Genomic DNA, 18,845 nt, shown 5'->3' with positions numbered 1-18,845 from the left:
TCTAAGATGGCGGCTCCCTCTTGAGGTCCTTGGAGGCTCGGACGTGTAAGCTGAGCCGTATGTCACTATACCCACTTATTGGTTAATTTTCACGTGGCGGAAGGTTGCTGATTAAGGGGGCATGCCTGACATGCCTGAGCAACAGTGCAACAAGGCATTTTGGGGCAAGAGATGCCCACGGGTTTAGTGACAATGCTATCCAAAAACGTTGCATCCCTTTTTTGCCTCAGATCCCTGGCGACTTATCGTCCAATGTGAGGAAATAACATGTGGGACCCCACTGGTACGCGGACCATACCATTTTCATCTCTAACCATGTGACCAACTGATATTTTGTGGTGAACTCTGGTAAGAGCACTTGGAACATGGTGGCCAGAATTGTAACATTTGACCGCCAGTCTCTCTCTACTCGGCCCAAGGTCACTGGCCTGCTTATGCAGTAATGCATGTCAAGCAAGGGTGAGAGCCTGAGATGCCTCAGGACCACTGGGGCCAGTGTTGCTGGCAGATCCTGTGAATGGGAGTGACTGGGAGACAGCTCTTGTGATTAAGAGTTTTAAGGTCTCTGCATTATCTGAGAGCTGAAATGGCGTCATCCTGGTGTCTCCTCAGTGTCTCTGAGACTTACCGCGCAGTGTGAGGGGTCCGGTGTGAGGAATCTCTCATGGGTCTGAAATGGCACAGCGGAACACAGCGTAGACCTCTTGGACCACAGGCAGCCAGGCTAGTGGCACTTTACTACAAGTCTCTCCTTGCCCAACCTAAGGCCACGAGGTATGTTGTCGCGGCTCGCGCCTGCTACTGACCTGGGATCATTTGCAGTGCCCTTCAAGGTCTTTGGCTGCTGGGTAGTGAGGGCACCAGTAACATATGTTAATGGTGACTCTAGCACTCTAGCAGCTACTATACCTGAATGATTACAATAGTGGCGGTGCACACCTGAGACTCCTGCCCTGATCCACAATGTTATGTTATGTTATGTTATATGGTTTATAGAGCGCACAGCTGCCCCAGAGAAGAGGCGTCCCGTCGCTAATCCCAAGTGAAAAACAGAACTGAGGGCAGAAAAGACCGGTAGGGGAAATTATTTTCCAGGAAATAAAAGTGTTTTGACAGCTTTCCTAAATTGCAACATTGAGTACCGCAGACCTAAGTGATTGCGCTTCCTCTTTATCTCACTACCAGACTGGTGAGCTCTGGTAATATGATGACCACCCAGCTGATTGCAGGAGTCTGACTTTCCCATTTTTCCTCACAGAAGGGCCCTGGACCTAGCAGTCGGGACAGCCACAGGGTGACGACTACTACTTGCATTCAGTACATTTGGCTGATCCGGTCCTGGACCTGAGGGGCTGTTGATAGGTCCTGCCTACTAAGGCTCCATACACCCGCCCTTCACCTAGGCAGTCTCTGGTCCTTGCACGTATCACCTTCCTGGCTATCTTGGGACTACTCACTGTTTAAGGGCGCACACCATCCATTTACTGTAGGCTAAGGGGGAGGCCATCAAGAGAGCTTCCCCAGCACACCCGATGGGTAGAGACAGACCGTGCCATTTGCTCTCCCTTTCGCCTGTCTTTCATAGTCACAATGTCAAAGCCCTGCAGTCTCAGACAATGTTTTCAGAACTATAGGTGCACTGAATCTACTAAAATAAGCATATGCCTGACCCCATTCACAATCCTAGACTTGCCTCACTCTGGCACAGTCCAAAAGCATACGCATAAGGCTCCTCCCATAGGGGCCTTAAGGGGTATTAATCAAATGAGGGATTTATACGATTATAATAACTCTCCTCTGCCCTTCTCATGCTTAGCACAATTGTGTGATCTTCCTATCTCAGGCTTTTATCCTTTCCTGCAAAACAAGAAAAATCTTTCCAGGTTTGAACATGTTATCCAACCGTCCCTGTTGGATCGTCTGACCACATGACTGCGTTATACGCCAAATGGGCTAGCCACTTTGATTCTGATGTCTTTGAACACATCTCAGGGGACAATTGGCAACACGTTAGCAAGCTCTCTCTGCACAATAAAGTAGCTCCTTCTCTCCTCTAATCAATTTCTCCAGAATGACTTTAGTAGACTGGACGCCCCGTAGGCTACATAAACTAAATCTGTGGGCGAAGGACTCCTGTTGGGAGTGCAAGAAGGAGCCTGGTTCTTACCATCACATGTTCTTTCAGGGTCCACTTCTCATCACTACCGGGCCCTGAAACAAACTTATATCTGAGCTATTTTATTTAATTTTTTAAGTTTAGAATGCTTTATTGAGATGAAATACAAAGTAAAACATCAGGGTTACTTTAGACTTTCCCATGGTGGCCTCGAAGACGGCCTTGAACCTTAAAGCCATTGACGCAGCTCTGCTTGGCCTCCTTCTGGAGATCGATGTGAAAGTAATCCTGTCTGAATGGAAAACGTTGAACACATGGTGGGCCAGGGTTACTTTTGTGAGAGGAGCCCACGGTTCTCATTCCACACACCAGTCCTATCTCCAAATGTACAGTGAAGCCTGGGGATCCTGAGACAGTTTGTAGAGTCCGAGAGGACCGCAACCACACACCGACCATTACCAATCTTCACGGCCTAGACACTTTCTCACACCGTCTCACGCCTAATGTTCAGAGACCTCACTTCTCACTTCCATCCCCCTCCTCCCTCCTCTATTGCCCTTTATAATCGATGTTGCTCTCCCGATATCGACCTCAGACACCTTGCAATTTTATGACGCAAATTTTACATTCCAGCGTAGCATACCGCCCCGTGGAGTTCAGCTTCATTATATTTCCAGTTGCTGCAACTACATCCCCCATAATCCCCATGTCCCAATTTCTGTCTCTTACCTTGATGATGGCTGTTACTTACCAAGCTCAGCCATGCATGCATTCCCACAGCTCCGAATGTCTGACATAATATCGAAAGACAGAATATCGAACTACAAAAATATCGGAACAAAAATATCGACATCAAAAATATCGGAATCCTATCTTCATAAAGGTAAGTACAAAAATATCGAGAAAAAAAATATCGTAGTACAAAAATATCGGAATAAAAAATATCGTTTTTTTAAATGTATTAATAATAATGTAAAAATAATTTTAAAATACATATAATTTTACAAATATTAAATACAAATATTAAAACAAAATTAAAACTAATACATATACATTTAAAATAAATAAAACACTTAATAATTTAATGTAATTTTATTTTTTTAATGCTATTTAATTGATTTAATGTAATATTTTTTTGTTTTTACCCTGTACACCTGTACCCCAAAAACCCAAAACTGACCCTGAACCCTAAAAATATCCCTGTACCCCAAAAACCCAAAACTGACCCTGAACCCTAAAAATACCCCTTTACCCAAAAACTGAAAACTGACCCTGAACCCTAAAAATACCCCTTTACCCAAAAACGGAAAACTGACCCTGAACCCTAAAAATACCCCTTTACCCATAAACAGAAAACTGACCCTTATCCCTAAAAATACCCCTTTACCCAAAAACTGAAAACTGACCCTGAACCCTAAAAATACCCCTTTACCCAAAAACTGAAAACTGACCCTGAACCCTAAAAATACCCCTTTACCCAAGAACTGAAAACTGACCCTGAACCCTAAACATACCCCTTTACCCAAAAACTGAAAACTGACCCTGAACCCTAAAAATACCCCTTTACCCAAAAACTGAAAACTGACCCAGAACCCTAAAATACCCCTTTACCCAAGAACTGAAAACTGACCCTGAACCCTAAAAATACCCCTTTACCCAAAAACTGAAAACTGACCCTGAACCCTAAAAATACTCCTTTACCCAAAATTAATTAATATTATTTAATTACCAATTAATTATTAATTAACAATAACAATAAAGTAAATATATTAGCACATTAGCTGTAATTAATTTAATCTAATAATTAATATTATTTTTCCCAATTAATTAATTAAGAATAACAAAAAATATTATATAAAAAAATTACTAAAATTAATGTAATTAACTAATTAATATTAATTATTTACCAACTAATTAATACTTAAAAATATGTACAAAATTATATTAATTAATGAACTAATTAATATAAATTAATTACCAATTAATTATTAATTAAAATATGTACAAACATATATTAATTAATTAATTATTATTAAATTACTTCCCACCCTATTCCCCTATAAACCCATAACCCGCTACAGAACATATTTATCAATTAATCAATTAATTAAAATTAATTAAAAATTATTTCTCAATTAATTAATTAATAATTCCTACTAATTAATAATTAATTTAACATAATTAAATTACTTCCCACCCTATTCCCCTATAAACCCACAACCCGCTACAGTAGTAAAAAACAATATTTAATTAAATTACATTAAAAATAAATAATAAAACATAATAAATACAATATAATATACACTAAATTTATTTAAAAATTGATATTAGTAACATCGAAGTTATTTATTTCGATATTATTGACATCGATATTTAAAACTTCGATATTAATGATATCATACTAATATCGATATTAAGACTGTCGATATTACTTGCCTTCGATATTTTGTCCCATCGATATTTAAACTTCGATATTATTGTATATCGATATTTAAAACTCGATATTTTGTCTGTGTTCCCACAGCTCCACATCTTATGGTGTCTTGGGTTACACAGCCTCTGTATGGATCACAGAGCTTCGGCAACATTGGATGGTTTGTAGGTGTTTTCTTCTTCAAAATCAATAACATTGATAGAACAAATACAAAGGTCTAAAAAGTGCACATTTGCATTTGCAATGTGCATGAAAAGGAGAATTGAAAAAAACAAGAAAGAGGTAGAGTAGGAGATTATTTCTTGTGGTTTCTCATCATCCTCATGTGTGTGTCCTTTTTTTAGATGACAATGATGGAAAAGACTGTGACCCTCGCGGTTGCCTCAGCGACAGGGAGTGCGGGCAGTCCAAGATATGCTTCAAGAAGATTGGGTGCAAGAAAGGGGATTGCAAGCCCCGCACAGGTGAGTGCGAACGATGCAGACATCATGCATAGACCTTCCCTTCAGACTCGTGGGCGTATCTGCACCCCCATAGTTTTTTGTTACCAAGAGACAGCAAAATTGCAACTAAATTTCAGTTCAGAAAAATGACCTTTTCTACTCTTGCATGTCGATTTAATAGGGAAAGTAGCAAGAAGGAGATGTTCCACGCCCTCTACTTGAGCGTCAAATTGGCACTCAGAAGAAGGATAGCACTTTAAAAAGAGTGAGGGACTCATTCATCATTAATTGGCTTCTGGCAGCGCCATAGGTCTTCTTGCTGCGTTGTCCTACCTCAAAGTGAAAGGGCAGGAATGCACCGTATTTATGAAATAATACCTGTCATGGTTCTGCAGCAGTCCCATGCAGGCTTCCTCCTCTCTGCACCTTCACTCTGTTTGACAACCGTCTCTTAACCTGTCACAATCATGGCTGCAGCAAGTGGCATCAATGAACATTTGATAAGGGTCTGAAACTGTTCCCTTAAATGTGCCGCAGTTTTTCAGGTTCTGGAGTTTGGGGGTTTTAGGAGTTCAATAGGACGGGGGTGTACAATCCTCTGTAGGTAGTGAACAAGTGGTCGTTATTTCTAGGAATTGTCCTTTTTAAGTTTAAACGTACCATGGCTTCATCAAAGGTCACGAGTCTCCCTTCTATGACCGGCTGATTTAGTGTATTCACCCCTTTTCTAAAAGAATTATCTCATACCCGCTCTTTGTGTCCTGTTTAGACCTCTCGGTTATCCCTTTAGCGGGCTTCATTGAGTAGGGCGTGGAGCATCCGAATGTAAGGGTGCGTCTTGCACCAAGCTTCACTGGCATCTCTCAGCACGGGATGGGTCCAGATCTCACGAAGACCCTCATTCAAGAAAGGGTTACTTCACGTGTCCACAACACAACCTGGTACATGCATGAAGCAAACCTCTAAATCTGATGTATTTTTAAAGCAATGAAAAGCCAGTTGTTGTTGCCCTGAGTGGCTTCAAAAATCTGGAGTTTTGCAACACAGTGCAAATCACTATGTCGCTGTGTTACTCTGCGCTGGGTAGGCATTCCAGAGGCGTTGCCATGGGTTTACTAACGCAACTCCCATGGATTTTGATGCATCCTCAGATTTACAAGAAATTGTAAACCTGGGCATGTGCCCAAACCTTACACCTTACCAAGGAAGGCGTAGCAGGGAGAAATATCTCTCTTTCACTTTGATTTTTTCCTCTTTCTACGTGTGCTGAATTCTGCAGCACACACAGAAAGAGCAGTATGCCTCCCAGGATAGTTTTTGGGCAGGATGGTTCCTCTTCTTTCACAAAACAATCATGCATGCAATGCAGGCACCCGTGCAGTATGGTGCAGGAGTGCTTGCATTGCCGCTAGGCAGCACACTGTGCACCAGCGCTCCGAAAAGGCCGCCAGCTCAAGGGAAAGGAAAGGGACGCCTTGTATTACCTTAAATAAGGTGCATTCGTGCCCTTTCCCTTTCATGCTGCTCTATGTGACGCCCTAATAAAGGAGGCCCTAAGTCCCCCTGCTTTCCCAGAGGCTTTTCTTCCAGTCGCGCCCATGTCAGCTTTTCTACTGTACCGTCAATAGTGTATCAGAGTAGGGCTATGTGGAAAGAAATCTAGAACATTTCTAGGTTTGTAGAGCCCTACTCTTTGTACCCCAGCATAAAGTTGAGCCAATTTCATTTGGGGGTTCTTCCCTCCCCGCAGAAATAATCATGTCCGAGAGGTATGACCACATGGGGTTTGGTATTATTAGGAGCAGTATCATGATAATATAGTTTAATCTTGGCACTTTTTTCCTTTTAGTTATGTTAGCTTTACTCCATAGAGAAAAGTGTAAAGCTGCCCGCATGGCTCTATCTTGATTCTATTTGTGAGTGAGTGGGGTGAGGCTGGCCTCCTCCATGCTTGAGACTTATATCAAGGAAGATACCTAGAAATGCAAGGTTTAAATCATTCAAATGAAGCTGGTGGATCCCAGAGCAGCCATGGCGGCCACCCTCATCGGGGGCATAGCTTCACAATGTCCCCAGTTTACGCTGTACCCAGAAAACAGGGCAAATTTAGAAATGAGATCCGTGAGGTGAGCGGTGGAGCTTTCAGGTGTCGCTGTGTCGAGTGGATGTCATCTGCCTCTAGCGATGCCTTCAGCTCCGCGGCAGGCGTCAGAACCTGTTGGAACTTCTTGCCTTGTCAAATCAAGGCCTACAACGGTCTAGTGCCAGAGCGAGAAGTAAGGGGGACAGCGGGCATCCCTGGCACCTGCTGATCTTGATATGCAGGGGCTGTGATACATAACAACAGCAGCTGGGTTGCAATGGATACAGCGCAGTTTAGAAATATAGGAATGATCTAAAGCTATTCTTCATAGAGTTCACAACAAATGCTCCCATTCCACACTACCAAAGCCTCCCTGTGCATCTAGCAACACCACCAGTTTTTCTTCATCACCACCATACCTCTACTGACAGAGCACAAGCGCTAAATAATATAATGTTATAGAACAGGAGCAAAGTCCGATGACTACAACCGTGAGTAAAAAATAAAAAATTGCACCTCTCCTGCTTTGGCTAAGCCAACTTCATTGCTGCTACTCCGGTAGCCTGTTTCAGTCCACTGACCGTCCCCTGGCTTCTGCCGCCCAGTGTGGACTTTAAGGCTCTTGCAGCAGTTTCTTTGTCCATGGATGTCTGCTGGGAGCTATGACGCTTCTCAGTGCCTGCTAATATGGTCTCAGGATCACGACAGATGTTAGAGTCCTGATGAAGATCCTGGTATTTGTTGAGGTTTGAAACGCTTTCAACTAATTGCACTGCAGACACGCTTTTAATATATGTTTTGTTATGACGGGCTGGGTTGTTCTTGTTATTTTGAAACTCAAGATGGTCACATTTATCACAGGTGTGCAGCACTTATGAAGGAGCACCAACCACCTTGTTCTGCACTGGCCCTCACTGCACTGTTTTTATGACTTTTATTGTCTAATAAATTAAAATAGAGGGTGCCCTGATTTGTGGGTGCACCTTTAATGCCTTAATCAATGGATACTTTGAACAAATGTCCGGACACTCCTGGAGATACTCACCCCAGCTCTGTTGGCGATTGCTGCTAAGCAGCAGGCGCTGTTGTCTGGAAATGTCCTTCATATATTGGTGGTCCTGTCAAGCATCAAGTGTTAAGCATCAGCTGTGGTGTGGTCAGTGTGGCTTGTACGGTCTATGTGGTGATTTTTGCATGGGGCATTTTTGATACGGACCTCAAGACGCCCCACTCCAAACTGATTTCTGTAATAATTTCTTGTATTGAAACTACAACCAAAAGATGATGAGCCTGGAATCCACTATCCAATCCTCAATAAGTTTGTTCTTGTATGCTCTACTCAACCCAGTCCGCAACCATGAGTTCAGAGAGTAGAAATTCCAAGGAGCAGCACAAGATGGAGGTAAGTCTGTACCTTCTTCTGGTGATGGTCACTCTAAGCTGGAGGACTCAAAGAATCAGGATACTGTACCTTCTTCTGGTGATGGTCACTCTAAGCTGGAGGACTCAAAGAATCAGGGGACTGTACCTTCTTCTGGTGATGGTCACTCTAAGCTGGAGGACTCAAAGAATCAGGATAATGTACTTTCTCCTTGAGATGTTGACTCTAAACTGGAGGACTCAAAGAATCAGGATACTGTACCTTCTTCTGGTGATGGTCACTCTAAGCTGGAGGACTCATAGAATCAGGATACTGTAGGATACTGTACCTTCTTCTGGTGATGGTCACTCTAAGCTGGAGGACTCATAGAATCAGGATACTGTACCTTCTTCTGGTGATGGTCACTCTAAGCTGGAGGACTCATAGAATCAGGATACTGTGCCTTCTTCTGGTGATGGTCACTCTAAGCTGGAGGACTCATAGAATCAGGATACTGTACCTTCTTCTGGTGATGGTCACTCTAAGCTGGAGGACTCATAGAATCAGGATACTGTACCTTCTTCTGGTGATGGTCACTCTAAGCTGGAGGACTCATTGAATCAGGATACTGTACCTTCTTCTGGTGATGGTCACTCTAAGCTGGAGGACTCAAAGAATCAGGATAATGTACTTTCTCCTTGAGATGTTGACTCTAAACTGGAGGACTCAAAGAATCAGGATACTGTACCTTCTTCTGGTGATGGTCACTCTAAGCTGGAGGACTCATAGAATCAGGATACTGTACCTTCTTCTGGTGATGGTCACTCTAAGCTGGAGGACTCATAGAATCAGGATACTGTACCTTCTTCTGGTGATGGTCACTCTAAGCTGGAGGACTCATAGAATCAGGATACTGTACCTTCTTCTGGTGATGGTCACTCTAAGCTGGAGGACTCAAAGAATCAGGATAATGTACTTTCTCCTGGAGATGTTGACTCTAAACTGGAGTACATAAACAATCAGGATAGTGTACCTCGTCCTGGAGATGGTCATCCTATGTGGGGGGACCCTAAGAATTAGGATAATGTACCTTCTCTTTGAAATGGTCACTCTAAGCTGAGCACCCCAAGAATTTGGATAACGAGCCTTCTCCTGGAGATCTTAGCTCTAAACTGGGGACACAAACAATCAGGATAGTGTACCTTGTCCTCGAGATGGTCCATCTAATATGGGGGACACAAGACATAGTCTTCATTCCTCTGATAACCTGAGATCGTGTACTTGCTTCCCAGGATTGAACTACTTTTATGCACTAAAGTATTTTGGCTGTCGCCATGAAAAAAAACCTCAAGCATACGCCAAGGAGGTACCCTTTGTAGACGTCCTCCTTGCAGCTGGAAGCTGGGCAGGGTGAATTCTGGGTGAGCAGGGGGAGTGCACACTTGTGAGTGTGGCATAGCCAGTTATGTGATAAGGCTGCTGGTAGACTGCATCGATGCAAATCAAGCATGCCTGAACAACCAGTCAAAAGTGCAGGTGCAGTGTCTTTCATGATGCAGTGTGTGCCCCCAGTGGAAGAAGGTGGAATGGCAATGATGAGGTCATGGGCTTATACTGAATTGTAGAGGGACACAAGTGCAGAGTGTGAGAAGCTGGGAATATCTGCTGCAAAGGGGTCTGGTGGAAACATCACTTGTTTGATGAGGAGAGCGAGGCAGTGGTCATGGGAAGGGAAAAGACCAACTTCAGGGCTTCCAAGTTCTGCAACACTTGGGCTGTCAGAGGGCACAGCAAGAGCATTCAGGAAGCGCAGGCGATAAGGAAAGATATATGAGATAGATGGGGCATATTAACAAGGCAGGCGATTTGAAATTATCGCCACTTTTGAGGCCGTTTTCGGACAGAAAGCCGCGATAATTTCATCGCCCTATCAGCAAAGACACGCTATCGCGTGGTTTGCTGATTTTGCGCCCTTGTCTACAACACTCAGCTTTGCATCTCTAATGAGATGAAAAGTGGGCGTTCCAGGGCAAAATAATAGGAGAAATGTCGCTAAGCGACATTTCTCCTATTATCAAGCTGCTCGCTAATAAGCAGAGCATTAGGAAAAGTAGCGCTAACCACAGTTAACGCTACTTTCCTAACGCCTGCTTGTGACCTGTACTTAGACATGTAATCCAATGGGAGGTGGATTACATGGCTAAGATTGTCCAGCCCTATCAGCAAGGTTATCGCCATTTTCAATGGAATATCGCTGGAAAACCAGCGATATTCCATTGAAAACGGCGATAATCCCCGCTATCGCTGGGATTTTTATCTCCATGGCGTTAAGCGTTGTTAATACAACGCTACCATGGAGATTATCACCAGCGATAGCGGGCGAATGATTTACTCAAGCTAGCAGAGGTCAGCGATAATTATTGCTGCCGCTTGCTAATATGCCCCGATGTTCCTGGAGAGAGCACCGGTGAAACTGTGGTGAGAGTACCCCGGAAGCTGATTTCATGCTATAGTGTTCATCTTTCAGGTATGAAAAGTGGACGTGGCGTGGCTTGACACACAACTAAGATGGTGGCTCCCTCTTGAGGTCCTTGGAGCATCGGACGTGTAAGCTGAGCCGTATGCACTATACCCACGTATTCGTAAATTTTCACGTGGCGGAAGTTTGCTGACCGAGGGGGCATGCCTAACATGCCTGAGAAACAGTTCAACAAGGCATTGTGGGGCAAGAGATGCCCACGGTTTTAGTGGCAGTGCTATCCAAAAACGTGGCATCCCTTTGTCAGCGCTTCCAGGCACGGCGCTTCCGGTGGCAGGTTGGCACCTCGCAAATTATGGTGCTCAGGGCTTCACAGCGCTTCGGGGCCCTGGCGCTCAAGGGGCCTCACAGCACCTCAGCCAGCCACAGTTCCTCAGGGCATAATCTCCAAAACAGCGCTTTTGCAGCACAGCGTCTGGCAGGCACACCTCACAGGGGTGGAACAGTTGCACAGCCAGCCCCAGGGGCACTCTCCTCACCTCCTGGGTGCTTCTTTCGTGCAGTGCTGGCGTGGGTGAAGGCCCCCACAGCGTCAGGGCCCCTGGCGGCAGTAGAGGGGGGGGTTGGAGTTGAAGGCTTCCAATTCTCTCAGGTCACTGAAGATGGTCCCTGGGTTCCCCTACCGCTGGGCCAGATACGGGGGCTAGTCTAGGGTACCTCACTCAACTTAAGAGGCAGCACCTAAATCCTGTCACTGCCAGTGGCATAAGTCCCTGACTAGGCCCTCACGCCTAAATCTCCTGCGTGGGTCCCCCAGGTCAGTGATGCCCCAACTCTGTCTCTCCCTCTGGTGGCACTTCCCCCTTACTTATACCCTCCTCCCAGGCAGTGCCAGGACCTTCTAGAATGTTAGGGAGAACTGGTCTAAACTGGCTCAAGGGGAGGGGTTGAGCACCCTGGGTGTCAGGCTTCCCTCCAAAAGCTAGGGTTGGCTGGGTAATAATATCTAGACTGCTGACCTACGGCAGTCAGGTGGCAAACCCCATGGCCATGGCATCCATTTTAAATACATAACATTTCAGTCAGGTGCATTTCTAAAATGTGGGAATATTTCCTGCACACCATTTCTTGACTTTACAGTTTAAAATAGGGCAACTCTTACCACACATGGCCTAAACAGGTTTGTTACCATGGGGGAGACATCCGAGTCAAGGGGGTAAAAAGCGAAACATTTTGGGGGAAAAGGCCAAGTCCAACACAACTCCCCCCCAGCCAAAAGCCAGAGTAGGCCAATCATTGCCTTGATGGACTTCCCTGCTTGGGGCGGAAAAAGGTGGCCGCAGGCCCGCAACTACAGGAGCACCTGCAGTTTCTCCTCCACTCTGGAACCCGATGGTTCACTCTCGCATCCCTCCCTTCAACATCAAAACCACCCCACTGGTGTTCTCTAGTGGGGTGTGGCCAAGACGGGCCTCTGGGCTGTCCGTATGTCTCTGGCCCTTGTTCCTTCACAGAGTAGGAGGCTCTAGCCTCAGGCTCGTAGTACTCTTGAACCACTCTCCTCCTTCCAAATTGCCACTGGTCCACCCGCCTGGGTTCTACACCCTCAGGCTGACCAGCACTCAGGGGCGAGGCTCTCCTCCCCCTACCTCTCCTCCTAGGGTTCCACCATCTCCTCCTACGCGGATCACCCTCAGACAACCTCTCTCTCCCTAACCCAGGGCCGAAACCCTTAGGTTGAACTGGTGACAGGGGCGAGTCCTCCCTCCCCCTGCACTGCCTCCAAGAGTTCCGCACCCTCCTACCCGGAGAAGTACCCCTGGGAGTCAAACCGGTGGGGACCTTAATTACGGGTACCCCACCCTCCAGGCCAGGCAACCCCTGAACCTGAACCCCCAGTCCAGGATCTAAACCCTGCGACTGGTCAAACCCCCGAACCACTTGAGCTCTGATTACCGATGCTCTGGGTTATCCTGACACGAGGGGATCCCCTTTACTGGAAGGCACATCAGGACAGCCTCGGCTCCCCAACCTGGGGTTCTCTAAAAGAACTCTCCAGGCCCTGTGACTGCGGTTGGGGCACCTCGGGACACCTCCCCGTCTCACTCCCTCCTATAGATGGGATTTGAGGCCCTACCACCCTCTCACTATCCTGGGACCTAGCTGGGCTATTCCTCACCTCCCCCGCCTTGCTGGGTCGGAAGATCCCTGCACCACTCCCTTAAGGATCACTCCCTTCAGCCTTCCCAGACGCTCTGGCACTTACCCAGAGAACTGCCTCCCGTGCAAGTTCCCTGGGGTCTGAGAAGCCGCACTGCAACAGATGGTGACGCAGACTTGGGAAACAACTCCTCAGCATGTGCTCCCGGATAACGGCATGGCACAGCCCTTCCCAATCCTCCACTGCTCTCCTCACCACCCAATCCTCCAATGCGGTCCAACACTCCTCCTCAAACTCTCCCCAGGACTGGTGGTACAGCTTTCCCCTGCCCCTGAACACTAACCTGTCCCCCTCTTCCTGGGAATCAGGCACCTTCTCCTGGGCTTCGGGAGTGGGACTTCTTGCACTGGACCTACACTCGCTGCCACCACTGGATCCCACCCTCCCCGGTGTATCCAGACTCCTAAAACCACTCTCAGGGGACAACCTACCCACCTGAGCTGATCTCTGTCTGGCGAAGGCCCTCTCCGCCTCCGCCATCCTCTTCTGGGCTAGGACCATTTCTGTCTCTAGCCTCTGCTCCTCCAACCTCAGCTGCGCTAACTCCTTGGTCTGCTTCAACCTAAGCTTCTCCAGCGCTAGCTGATGCTCCCTTTCTTCCCTCCTATCTACCCACTCATCTGGGGACAGGAAAAGGGATGGGGTAGTGCCCCCGGGGCTGGACCCAGTGTGGGACTCCCAATCTCTGGTGTCCTCCTCTTCTACTGGCGTCTCCGCCCTCTCAAACTCTTCCTCCTCTTCATCGGGGTAATTACCTCCCAGGGTTCTGGATTGGGAGCCCTCCCTCTGGCCTCTACCAAACCTACCCTTCAAAAACTCGGGAGGATAATCAGACAAGTCCCCACCAATCTCTAAGGGCTCCTCTCTTGAGGGCCTCATAGAGAAATAACTTCTGTCTAATGTTTCCTACTGGGGGTATCCCTCTCTCCTTGCAGAAGTCTATCACTTCCTGCTCGGTGTACTCCATCAGTTCCACCTCCTCATAAACCAACCCCATTGTGGCGAGGTTTCCCGGGACCCACCCACAGTGGAACAAGGGGACACAATTCAAACACTTTTCAGGAGGAAGCAATACAGAAACATATTCAGCCAAACAATAATCCCCACAAAAAGACTGTGATTACATTAACTGCTCTATTTGCAGTGTAACCCGTGGCCGCTGTGGTACTTCGCAAACACAAGTCCTATCCCACCGCTGCCACCAATGTAAGAAATGGGGTTACCAAATCTCCAGGGGGTGTAGCATGGAGCAGAGCGGGCAGGCCAAACTACGGAGGACATGTGAAGCACTCACGCAGTAACCACAGACGACACACCAGGCACACTACAAAAGAGTCACAACACCACCTTTGGTTGGAAAAATAAGTTGTTTAGTATTGTCTCCAACCTGCAAGGCAAAAAGGAAAACAATGGTAATCACAACAAGGCGCCAACTGGCGCCAGAGCCAGGTATATCAGGGGCATTATTTACATGGGAAGTAGGGGTGGAGTCTGTAAGTCCATGGCTGAAATAAAGAAGAATATGATTAAGTTGACATCAAACCTGGGGTCAATATGGCGGGGCCAACTCAGGCTCTCATCCTTAGTGGTAGGCTGAAATTGTACGATCCAACATTAGCATCAATACATATCATGCATTAAAACTCCCCCACGACCCCTGTAAGGGAAAAACATCAGGACATCACAGCATATAATAGACAGGAGCACCTGTAACAAATCAGCAAGGCTTGCTCATTAACAATGGGCATAACCAAGGGCCTGGAATAACACGTCAGGCCAGCATAGGGGCACACCGGGCGACAACCTGTAAGAAAAGGCACAATCCCTTTAGCTTAGGCATAACATTAGGCATACCCCTTAGCAGGATAATCAGCAGCCAATAACCACTAGGGGCAGAAGCGCGTCACACCTGGACAGGTAACCTGAAAATACCAGGCCGGAATAAAACTACTTATGCCAGAATAAAACACTTCCTTCAGCAGGAATAAGCAGTGAGGTACATGAGGAAATAACATTTCGGTCAATGTAAAGCATTTCATTAGATGTAGACCATTTTCTCAACCATAAACCTTTTCATCAGTCATGCACTCCTCAGACCACATATGATGCCTGCCCCCATGTTTATATTCTGACATTCATAACTACATTGATTGAAAAGACGGCCACAAGTCTGCCATGGCGAATGCTTTTACTGAATGTTCACTTGAATGAACTTGTGCTTTTTTTTTTCAGGAGGGCACGGCCAGCCTCCAAAGTGTCCCCAGGAGTGTGGCAATAAACTCAAATGTCCGAATAACCAGGAGTGTTCCCGTGTAGAATGGTGCAACGGATACAAGTGTGTGCCACGCGGAGGTGAGCTGGTACAACGCAGAGCAGCCTGGTTGCGGGGTGTCCTCCTGCACCTAGGCAGGGTGGAAACTCACGCGAGAATACCACTGCAGACCATTTCTAATTGGAACCAATGTTGCCCACCTTTTTGTTTGTTTCCGAATATAGCAGTGGGTTGTGGCTCCTGCACTCATTTTTGGGGATCCAGACTTATTTTCAGCCTTAGAGTTTTACTCAGAGAAAGAGAGAACATAAGTTGGAAAGAAGGAGAAAGGGGAAGATCAAAACACTGTGCCAAAGTGAGAAAGCTGGGGTACAAAAGAGTTTGCCAGTATGTGTTTTATGAGGCGAGAAGTGTAGCGTGGTGGAGGAGGGAGGCCCAAGGTGGAATCAACCCTGGCACTCACGGTATTCATGAGATAAAGAGACAGGAAGTGGAGGATGGTGGAGGAAGGAGACATGAGGTGGAATAAAGACTGGGCACTCACAGTATTCATGAGATAAAGAGACAGGAAGTGGAGGATGGTGAAGGAATGAGACATGAGGTGGAATCAATGCTGGGCACTCACAGTATTCATGAGATAAAGAGACAGGAAGTGGAGGGTGGTGGAGGAAGGAGACATCAGGTGGAACCAAGACTGGGCACTCACAGTATTCATGTGATAAAGAGACAGGAAAAGGAGGATGGTGGAGGAAGGAGACATGAGGTGGAATCAAGACTGGGCACTCACAGTATTCATGAGATAAAGACACAGGAAGTGGAGGATGGTGAAGGAAGGAGACATGAGGTGGAATCAACACTGGGCACTCACAGTATTCATGAGATAAAGAGACAGGAAGTGGAGGGTGATGGAGGAAGGAGACATCAGGTGGAACCAAGACTGGGCACTCACAGTATTCATGTGATAAAGAGACAGGAAAAGGAGGATGGTGGAGGAAGGAGACATGAGGTGGAATCAAGACTGGGCACTCACAGTATTCATGCGATAAAGACACAGGAAGTGGAGGATGGTGAAGGAAGGAGACATGAGGTGGAATCAACACTGGGCACTCACAGTATTCATGAGATAAAGAGACAGGAAGTGGAGGGTGGTGGAGGAAGGAGACATCAGGTGGAACCAAAACTGGGCACTCACAGTATTTATGAGATAAAGAGACAGAAAGTGGAGGGTGGTGGAGGAAGGAGACATGAGGTGGAATCAGTATTGGGATTAAGAAAAAGGAAGAGGAGGATGGTAGAAGGAAATAAACACAAGGTAGAATGAAAACTACTCAGCCTCTGCATAATGAAAGAAGGAGTGTAGAATGGTGGATGAAGGTAGCACTAGAGACCGGTAGGGGAGGGTGGTGAAGTCAGGAGACACAGGGTGGAGTCAAGACTAGGCTGTCTCAGTAAAAAGAGCCATAAAGTGAAGAATTGTTGCGGCAGGATCTAAAAGAGGCAAGAAGTGAAGGATGGTGAAAGTAGAAAATACATGGTAGAATCAAAAGTAGACAGTCTTGGAATGAAGAAACAGGAAGTGGAGGGTGGCCGAATATGGTGGAGAACACAGTAAGTGGTATAAAGAGCAGACACTCTCAGTACTCATTTTATAAAGAGACAGTAAGTGGAGGGTAAAGGAAAAGTAAGAGGAGGGTGATTGAGAAAGGAGACATGAGATGGAATCAAGACCAGACAACTTAAGTTTCCCCCGCCCCCCATCCCCCACTGTTTTGCAGGACCATTGGAGCGCTCCTACGAAACACTTGTGTCCATGGCAGTAATTTATTTACAAATTAAGCAGTTATGACAATATGTGTTTATTTAGATACTCCATGTTTTTCTGCAACTTTACTAGAAGGCTTTGGTCCAACAATTAAAGAGTACTTTCTTTCTTTCTATAGGTCATCATTAAATGGTTCCTTTTCTAAAGATTCAGCCATGGTACTTGCTGACAGCTATTGTGATCTTGAACCTTTAACCAAGCATTTCGTGTACACGGCTGCGGTATATCTTCCTTTCACAATGCAAGATGTGTTCTTTGCTCACTACTCTGGGGCTTGCCTACTGTCCAACAATGTAGTGTTACAAATCAGCTTTTGGTGCAGAAAATATACATTGCTTCCTGAAGTAATTCTGTTGCTGTCTGCAAATATATCGAACAAAGCCCAGTGATGTAATAAATGGAGTTCACACTAATGTCCATTAGATGTCTCATTATTTATCAAATACTCTGTTTTGGACTTCAACTTTATTTAAATGAAGTAGAAGCAGCCACAGTGCCAGAGGTCTGAGCTGTGGATGAGTGGAAGGGTGAATGTGAAAATGAGTTAATGGAGGGTGGTTAGATGTGAGTGCTTATAAAGAGATGAATGGGTGAATAAATGATGAATGGGTCAAAGGGAACGAGCACCAATGGATGAGTGCATGGTTGTTGGAGTGAGTGAATGAGTGCATGGATGAGTAGTTGAGTGAGCTCATCAATTCATGAATAGATGGGCAGATCAATGAGTGAATACCTGTATGGATGAATAAACAAGTGAGAGAGTGCATAGCTCTAAATCCCACTATACATTCCACAAAGAAATGATTCCCCTCCTCCATTCCTCACTTCTGCCCCCCCTGGCATAAGGTCCATCATAAAACACAAGACACAGACCAACCCATGGCAACAATCATCACTACATATCTCCTGGACCTTTTTTACTATTACTGTCCTCCATTATTGTCGTACGTGTTCTCCCCTTAGCTCGCTATTCACCACACCTCTCCCATAAATCGATGACCCACTCATTTATAATAGGTCAGTCATCACCTTATCAGCTGGAGACTTTTAAGTGGACTTGTAACTTCAGGCAGCCTCACGAAGCCCACCTTGTATGCATTCCAATCAGAGGCGGTGATATTGGTATCTCCTGAAACATCAAATCGTGCTCTCTTCCACTGCTCAAGTGGCATCATAGACCAGACAAGCACCAGAAAAGTCCAGCTGACTCCAGAACATCAAATACTGCAAACCTCTGGATCTTAGAATCCCCACACACCCTAGTGCTTCACCCCCAATGTCAAGACCAATCACAAATACCTTCACCAACAATTTATTTGAAATCCTGATCTTCACCACACTTAAACTTCAAGTACAAATTTACAACCAACTCATCACTCTACAAAAACATGACTGAGGCCATAACTGCATCTTAGCTTCAGAGGAAATTATTCCAGTCAAATGAATCAAACCAATCAACTGGAGGGATCACCACATCATCAACTTCAACCTTAACCTGTCAACAGCGACAACACCACCGACAGCACCTAACGTAATATCCCCTCAGTGGCCACGGAAGACTTGAATAATGACGCCTGTCACTCACATACCTTGGCAATGTGGCACTAGAGCCACT

The 18,845-nt window shown here is 45.9% G+C and overlaps 1 protein-coding gene across 1 annotated transcript in view; it reads left to right on the top strand.

Annotated features, from left to right (window-relative positions):
- Positions 1-17,643, top strand: part of LOC147693248 (uncharacterized) — a 42,218-nt gene extending 24,575 nt beyond the window's left edge. The window contains exons 4-6 of the mRNA XM_086933645.1: positions 4,895-5,014; positions 15,369-15,488; positions 17,349-17,643. Of these exons, the coding sequence (XP_086789771.1) occupies positions 4,895-5,014; positions 15,369-15,488; positions 17,349-17,359 (251 nt within the window). The 3' untranslated portion in view covers positions 17,360-17,643. The remainder of the gene's footprint in view (positions 1-4,894; positions 5,015-15,368; positions 15,489-17,348) is intronic.
- The last annotated feature ends 1,202 nt before the right edge of the window (positions 17,644-18,845 follow it).

The sequence above is a fragment of the Lissotriton vulgaris genome, chromosome 8 (genome assembly GCF_964263255.1).
Source record: "Lissotriton vulgaris chromosome 8, aLisVul1.2, whole genome shotgun sequence".
In the NCBI taxonomy this organism is placed as follows: domain Eukaryota; kingdom Metazoa; phylum Chordata; class Amphibia; order Caudata; family Salamandridae; genus Lissotriton; species Lissotriton vulgaris.
This window is presented reverse-complemented; position numbering and strand designations above follow the sequence as displayed.